The following is an 8,738-nucleotide window of genomic DNA, read 5'->3' as shown; positions in this document are numbered from 1 at the left end:
TGACTTTTATGAAGAGTTGTTACTTTTATGAAAAGTTGTGACTTTTATGAAAGGTGGTGACCTTTTCGAAAGATTGTGACTTTTCCAAAGGTTTGTGACCTTTCCGGTAAGGCACAATAAGAACTTTTTCACACTACCCTTTGTTTTCTATAAATTGAGAATTTCCTCTCATTTTAAGAATTAGAATTTTTTTGGACTTCTTCTACTACTAAATCTAGTATTCTAAGTGTACTTTACTGTCGTTGAGTGGCTCGCTGACACCAGCGCTTTTGGTATCAATACACTGGTGATTGAGATCATTCTATCCTGGGAGGACATATTCCAAATCAAACCTCGGATACTAGAGGGGAATAATTTCCTTAAGGGGACACTGTGCATTCAGTGGGCTTGATCTTCTTTTTGTTTTTCCAGATTCTGGTATGTGTTACAGATTTTAGATTTGTGAATTAATTTATGTTCTTCTGTTCTTCACTGGTTCATTAAACTTTGGCAACTTCGTGTTTCTGCAAAGTTTGTTGGAATCAATAAGATTCTTTAAACACAGATTGACAACAATTCTTCTTTAAGAAAAAATATTTCATATATTTTTCCTAATTTGTTTCTGATTCTAGTTTCTCTACTAGTTTTAATTTTCTAGTTGTGAAAATGTTCTTAAACTTTATTGTGTCTTACTAAGTTCTTCATAGTTTTGTTCTAAGTATCTTAGGAATACAAGATGAACAACATCAGTTTCATATACGTCACTCAACGTGATGTATGTGACTGATAAATTGCATAAAGTAGATATTCTTATAATTTTTTTCAAATGACAATAAAATCTAGAGAATGTAGTAAATATGCAATATATTGATTTGTGTATAAAAGTGTGTATATATTGTATAACGATTTGATATATATATATTCATATACATTGTTATGCAATATATATGCATTGCATTAGTTATATAATGTATAACGATTTGATATATATATATATTCATATACATTGTTATGCAATACATATGCATTGCATTAGTTCATCTTTCTTATAAGATTCGATTTTTTTAGTCCTGACCTGTTCTTATCTCTTTTCTAAATAGTCCTAAATTTTAAATATGAAATCTTCTTGATATTTCAGTGCATTCAATAAGTTTTCACTCAAAAACTTATTTCTTATTCATATGTTTTACAATCATTAAGTCTAGATTTCTTGTGTCGGGGGCATAATCAAATCGTACAAAATTAAGTTTCTTATAAACACCAATAAGGTAAAAATCTTTGAAAAAATCAGCTCCAAGTTGAGGATAACTTGGAAGGGACTCGCCAATATATGTAGGTTGTTGTAACATGTAAGAGTTTAGTAGAGTTAGTTCCTACTTTTTAGTTTTCATTTTTTTTTTTGTAATCTGAATATTGTTGAGATTCATTAATACTACCAGTTTAAATTGGGACAAATTCTTTTCAAGCGTAGGTCGTGATTTGTTCAACCCTGTGAATTGAGTATTTTTCACATAAATGTATTGTGTTGTTATTTTATTTCTCTTTACATTTTGAAAAATATGCAAAATGCAATAAATTAATATAGTCGATCACTTAGGCAAAAATAAAGCAGAACCCAATTCACTCCTCCTGTGTTATTAGATAATGCTAAATATTAACTTTCAATTTGGTTTTTATAAATTTGCGTTATGTTAGTAACATTGTTCTATGTTTGAGTCCACTGAATTGTTTGATCAACTTTCACTACATATACCAGTACTATATTTACAAAAATCAAATACATAGATCATAATTTGACTAATAATTTGGTAATATATTTGTATACTCTAATATAAGAAAACTGTTAAATAATAAAATTAATTTACGTTTGTACTCATTTGGACTATTAACCAGTCGTAGTGGGATCACTATATCATAATTTCGAGTTCAGATATTAATGACCTATTATTAGATAATCTTCCGGGTAAAGTTATAGCCGATTTATGGAAATATTTCCTTTTAAGTTAATTATTTAAAGTTTGTCATTGTTTTTAAAATTGTATAAATATAGATTTTGAGAGCAACAGAACATTAAATTTTGAAAAAATTGTATATATAATAACAAACTATTAATTCAAATTAAATGTTATAAACATAGTTTGATTTAATTGTACCCCATAACAAACTGTTACTATTTCGCTTCTCTCCTGGTGAATCTCGCTCGCCACTCTCATTCTCTCTGTCGCCTCTCTCACTTTTTATACAAACGCAAATATATAAAATGTGTTTTGTATTTATATAAAGCGAGAGAAAATTGTATATATACATATATTTTCGTTCCCCCCTCCCAGATCTCGCTTGTCAGTCTCTCCCTCGCCTCTCTCGCTTATACAAACAAAAATGTATAAATTGTGTTTTTGTTTGTATAAAGCAAGAGAAAATTATATATACACATGTAAATACATATATATTCGTCCTATACACTTAAAATTATACAATACAAATATTCCCCTGCCCAGTTCTCTTTTACCTTTCCCTTTTTCTCGTTTTATACAAACACAGATTATACAATTGATCTTTTGTATATGAATAGCGAAATATACATATTTATGTTTGCTATAAAGCGCAATTATGCAAACTATAGCTACAACAAACAAATATGATTTTTGTGTTTACTATATGTGAAAGTTGCTCTTAAATTTTTGTATCATAACTAAACATTTTAGTAGAGCTGTCAATATGGGTTGGCCCACCCCATCCGGGCTAACCCATACAAGCTTTGAAATTTGACGGGCTAGCCCATTTTTTGTGTGAGCCAGAAAATGGTCGGCTCAGCTCGCAAGTATGTGGGCTGCGGGCTTTGTCGGGTCACCTTCTTTTCTTAAAAGTATTATTTTTTATAATTTTTTAAATGGAAAAGGGCCTGATATACGCATCAACTTTGTCATTTGAAGCTGATATGCCTTTCGTTATGAAAGTGACTCATATATACCCTTACCATTATACAAACGGCTCACATATACCCCTACTATTACAAAATGAGCTCACATATACCCTTCATTTAACGGAAGTGAAAAAATTAGTTTTAAATTTATATTTTTTACTTTTAATTTTCTTAAAAATTATTTAGGGGTATATATGATTCTTCTAGCAAAGTTCAAGGTATACTTTAAATCTTTTTCATACATATATTATTTTTTGACTTCTTTTATTACAATTATTTGAGTTTCTTATTCTTATTTTATTTTATTCTTTCATTCTTTAGTGTATAGAAAAGAAAAAAAACTATTTTTTTGTGGCTATATTATAATTTAAAACTATTTTTTTTTGTCTATATTGTAATTTAGATTTTGTATTTGAAGAAAATAATTTGGTCATCTATAATAAGTTTTACAAGAATATTAGTGAAGCATAAATAAATTTGACCATCAAAATAATAAATCTAAATTAGTTATTGAAACAAAAAAAAAGTCAAAAAAAAAAAATGTTTGAGGAGGATTAAATATACTCATATGGGATTATATTAATTTTTTTAAAATAATAAAAAATTAAACCAATTTTTTTTTTCATTCCGTTAGAGGAAAAGGGTATATGTGAGTAATTTGTATATAAATAGGGTATATGTGAGTCATTTGTATATAAGTAGGGTATATATGAACCACTTTCATAACGAGGGGTATATCAACTCTAATGACAAAGTTGAGGGGTATATAGAACCCTTTTCCCTTTTTTAATTAAATTATAATTTAAAAATATTATCATAAATATCGACAAGACAATATTACATGATGTTAGTGTTACTACTTGTTAATCAAATACACAAATAAAATTATCTTTATATTAAGTTTGATTTGAAGTTAAAACATAAATAGTAAATATAATTATTAACCTAATTGTTTTCCAATGATCATAATAAAACACAAAAACTATGACAATATTCCATAGGTTACGGCCTATGTAGTGATTTTCTAGAAATTTTAGGGACCTTTTATTTAATGTATTTCATATTTTATAAACATAATTTTTATTCAAATTGTAATATTTCAAACTTTAAACAATTTTTTAGTTTAGACTCTTGTTATTTTTAATACTCTATTTTATTTTTATTTTTTATTTGGCCCACTGGCCGGTTCTATCCATATTATCAAGCCTCACAAATTGACAGATTTATTCAGGCTAGGCTAAAAACACTTTCTTAAATGGGCACCAAAAATAATAGTCCAAACTTATCAAATCACAAATTAGACCAGGTTGACTCAACAGGCCTAAACCATATTGACTGCTTTACATTGTCATCTAGAACTTGGATTCACAATATTCTTCAATTATAATTTCAATAAATAGGAAATTAAAAGTGGACCATACGATCAATTAATTTAACTTGAAGATGAGTCGAGATATTTCACATTTCTTTGGTCCCACAAGTGTAATAATAGGGGTTAGGAACAAGTCAAAACATGTAGTTGAAATAGGCAAATTTATATTCTTTATTATTGTTCATTTGTCACTTTCCGATCCGTAACAAGGTTTGATACTCTAGGTACGTGCCTTTAAACAAGGACAGATAAAATATCTTGAAATTCTCATATCTAAATTGTTGATAGTTTGCTGGAAGTAATTAATCTCTAACAAAGAAACTGAAATCATCTTCTTTTTTCTTTTAAGTTGAAGTATTTCATATCCCAATATTCACGAGTTATTAACGATTTCTTAAATTTCAGAATTCAAACTCGAAATATTAGCTAAGAAAATTGAATTTCATACCCTCCACCAAACCTTACAGGTTAAGGAATGCCACACGGTCACATCATACACTAGTAAAGAGCTAAGCATCACTATCAAAATAAGAAGAAAAAGTTGCAAATCTTCTCTAGAAATATGTTGCATACTACATTAATTACCAAATCCCCAAATCTCAAAACAAAACTCAAGACATGGGATTATGGGGGAGGGAATAGATTGTAGTGACTCCGCAAATTTACACAAAACAACCCATGCATCTTCATCTCCAACTCATAACGTCATGCCAATTGAGGATCGAACAAACCTTTAAACCTTATTTAATTTCCATGACGACCTCATTGGTGGTGATGGTGAGTGATGTTGGCCGGAGATGGGCGTGGAGCGCCAACATGAGGGAGGAATGGTGGCGGGGACCCCGGTGGAGGTGGGCATTGGTAACATTTGGTGAAAAGACCAAATGTGTCAATTTGATGTATGAAATTGGTCATACTGGCCCAACCACCAAATCCAAACCCAACAATAAGTACCCAAACCACCACAAATATGTTTATTGTAAACGATCCAGCCCAACGTCCCACAAATTTTGGTGGTTGCTCAACCGCATTCTGCATAATATCAAAGTTTGTATTCATAACACACCAAAAGTATAAAAGTCAAAAACATCCAACTACTACTATCCTATGTGAGATGTGACTTAACTTTATTAATTCCTTCCTTTTATTCTGCATTGGTCCTTGTAAATCATAATATCTATTCTATTTTTGTTTTCTAATTTTAAAGTAGAAGTATATGTAATAAAAATTACTGACAAATTTAAGAGATGGGGCGTAATAAAGATTTGGTACCTCTCGGGCTGCAGCGGATTTAAAGGTGAACATGTAAGCAAGAGCCGGGATAATGTAGACGGTAAAACTAACAAGGAGTGAACCAACGGAGGAGTTTATAGGGCCGAAAAATGGGAAAACTATGGCCAGAAACCATATCGGAATCACCACCGGCAACCGTGCCGCAGCCCTCCTACACATGCTCTTGCATTCGTGCATGCCTATGGCCTTCTCCCATACAAAATACAATGGTGTGCAAGCGAAACCAAATGTTATAAACTGTAAAAACAACAACTCAATGTTAGATGTCGTATCTTTATTTTATTTATTGCTCGTTAATATTGAACAAGTAAAATTGGACGAAGGGAAGTGCCTGATGAATGAGCATGAGGATGACAGCCATGTCTCTGAAGGGTGATTTAGGTAGAAGAGAAAATGCATTAGAGTGATCAAGTAACAAATCACCAAATGCCCAATAAACTGATGCTGCTGATGGAAGGGTCAATGTTAACACATAAAGGGTTGCCCATAAGTAAATTGCCTTAAACTTTTGGGGTTTCCACATAGCATGCATTATTTCTCTGCCCAAACAAAACACAACAATTAGCCTCTTTTAAAAAAAAAATAAAATAACGGTAATTGTATATAAGTTAAATTCTTGTGAAAAAATCTACTATCTCTATCCCAATTGATTTGTCATACTTTCATTATTAGTTTCGTTCCCAAAAAGAATTAGATAAATATCTATGACTTAGGTAAATTATTGTAATCAATTCGTCACATAAATTAAGATGCATGAGTAATAATATCTTAGATATTTCTTTCAATGTACCTACAAGCTTCTGACATATATACATGCCACAACCTAATACAATTAAATGCCTTTTACAGTTCACAGAAGCTAAAAATCTAGTTGCGTAAATATCAAGATTTATTTGCAGTCCCTTTCAATTTTCATATTTATGATAGGATACTTAATTATTTCTTGCTTCTTTTCCTTGGTTAATGGTACCTTTTAATTATGTTAAAAAACCGAAAAAAGGAACATAAAAGGAAGAGATGTTCAGAGCATTTAACCATTCATTGATTCAGTAACAAAAATAAAGCAAAAGTGATTCGAAAAAGATATTTTGCTTTTTAACTTAAAAAGGGTAAAAAGGGTTCATAGTAAGTAATGACTTTTTTCTTCCCATGCCTGAGAAAGGCACTCTGCCAAATTGAAAAAAATAAATAGAAAAATGCATGTAAAAAGCTAAAGTAAAAGTTAACAGGTTATATGTACAGTTGTATGGAGAATAACAATAATAGTTTTTTGACAAGGATTGGTCACCACGTAGTAAATGTTAAAGTTTTGAAGGAATATTTAATATCTTAGACAAAATAATAATACTATATACTATTGTCCGCTTCTTCAGAATATGTCGAAATAGTCTAGGTTAAGTCATTTTCACACAAGAATAATGTTGTGGATAGAGCTAATGTGGAGCGGCTAGTACGGTAAAATTCAATAGTTTTTACTCATATCTTGCTCCAATTTTAGAATTTTAGCCCCATTTTAAAAAGGAAATAATTTGCAATAAATCAATTAAGATGTCTTACACAGTAACAGCATGTCCCCCAAATGTGTAGAGAATGTTTGTTGCTCCAGTGAAATATAGAACCATTTTTGTTGGACCTGAATGTTTCACTCCCTCTACCTGTTTTTATTACAAGAAATAAAAAACATTAAAGTAGTAATTAAACATTTCAAATTACTAATTAATTACTCATGAATCTCTATAGATATGATAAATAGATTTCTTCACTGTTCACTTAGCTATAGTTAGGACCTATTCTCGCTCAAACTCTTGAACAACAGATACATGTCATAGCTTTTAAAAGTAAAGCGCGACAATATTTTTGAACTAGGTGTTTGTGACTTGAATTCAAAACTCTGAACACGTGATATATGCTTAATTTTAGTAACTTTAATGCGATAAGCAAATAAAAATGGTAAATTTATATAATAGTGCGTGATAAAATTTAATAATCATACGATGAAATTAAATACCTGGCCATGAAGGAGTGATGCGACAGTAAGATACCAAGCAGTGTAAGTGGTCATTAATAAGCCAAGAAAAGACCAGATTCGGTAGTTGTGAAAAGATGGAATGAATACAGTAGTTGCACAACAAGCTCCGAATATATAAGTCCAAGTTCTTTTGTCCAAATTATCATTTATATAATATATATTGCTGCAAAATTACAATAAATTAATTAATCTCATTAAAAAAAAAAACAGAATATACAAGGGGGCAGGTAGAAAATTTTAAAAAAACAAACCTTGCACAGGCTATAAGTTGAATGACAGATCCAAACAGAAGAAAAGTACAATTAAATGCCAAACCAACGTTCCTCCAATGTTTTCCAAGTAATCCATCAAGAACTTCAAACCACTATACACAAAAAAATCACATTAAAAAAATAATTACACACAAATACTATAGTTTAATCAGAATGCCATGTGAAATGTTGTCCTTTCCCTTTGTGTAAATTTAGAAGTAGTGAGACAAAATATCTAGTATTAAATTATATCTTGTCGGAGTGTCTCTTAAAAATTAAAAAAATTACCCCTTCGAAACTAGAAAAGTTTTTTTTTTCTTTGGTCAAGCGGTGATTATGAAAAATCCTGCATACGCTACTTGATATGATTTTACCTGAATGACGTGGTTGCGGAAATCAACTTTTTCCCTTTCTTTTCTGGTTCGGTACTCAATGTAGAGAATGCTAATGAGATAAGCAGTCCAACTGCCTAATAAACCGTAGAAGAGTTGAAATGAAACGCCAGAGAGCATTCCAAGTTGAGAAAATGAGTATGGTAGTGTTAATAGCACTTGAGCTACCTGAAATTAAAAACGAAATTTTCAATTACACACTTATACTTTACGCAGATCGTATTATGGGTTGAAATGGAATTAGTACCTGATTAGAAGCACAGCTAAACCAAGCATCATAAGCAGAGCCACCATGCCAAAATAAATTAGAGAATTTGGATTTGATGTCATTATTATTATTAGGCTTTCCTTCACTCTCCATTTCAACATAATTTCCTACTATCACTGTTTCCACTACTTTGTCTGTAGATTCCATCTTTTTTTTTTCCTTGTGCTTACTAAAAAAATGTGTGGTATAGGGAGTTTAGTAGTTAAAACAGAGTTGGATGTTTAGTAGGGA

General features: G+C 30.6%; 1 protein-coding gene across 1 annotated transcript; it reads right to left on the bottom strand.

Annotated features, from left to right (window-relative positions):
- Positions 1-4,698: 4,698 nt before the first annotated feature.
- On the bottom strand, positions 4,699-8,738 carry LOC125842494 (auxin transporter-like protein 5). The gene is made up of 8 exons (XM_049521798.1): positions 8,487-8,738; positions 8,222-8,407; positions 7,848-7,960; positions 7,576-7,759; positions 7,125-7,222; positions 5,899-6,106; positions 5,547-5,804; positions 4,699-5,306 (listed from the first exon to the last, which is right to left on the bottom strand). Exons 1-8 carry the CDS (start codon positions 8,652-8,654, stop codon positions 5,037-5,039), a joined length of 1,485 nt encoding a protein of 494 aa, XP_049377755.1. The 5' UTR covers positions 8,655-8,738; the 3' UTR covers positions 4,699-5,036.

This window comes from Solanum stenotomum, chromosome 1 (genome assembly GCF_019186545.1).
Source record: "Solanum stenotomum isolate F172 chromosome 1, ASM1918654v1, whole genome shotgun sequence".
Lineage (NCBI taxonomy): Eukaryota > Viridiplantae > Streptophyta > Magnoliopsida > Solanales > Solanaceae > Solanum > Solanum stenotomum.
Note: the sequence above shows the minus strand (reverse complement) of the source record. Positions and strands in the feature narration are given on the sequence as shown.

Excerpts from the sequence above, each read along its gene's own strand:
- LOC125842494 (XM_049521798.1), bottom strand. The coding sequence starts at position 8,654 with ATGGAATCTACAGACAAAGTAGTGGAAACAGTGATAGTAGGAAATTAT. Across the intron at positions 7,961-8,221 it reads TCCGCAACCACGTCATTCAG|TGGTTTGAAGTTCTTGATGG; the intron begins GTAAAATCATAT and ends TTTTGTGTATAG. Across the intron at positions 5,307-5,546 it reads AATCCGCTGCAGCCCGAGAG|AATGCGGTTGAGCAACCACC; the intron begins GTACCAAATCTT and ends GATATTATGCAG.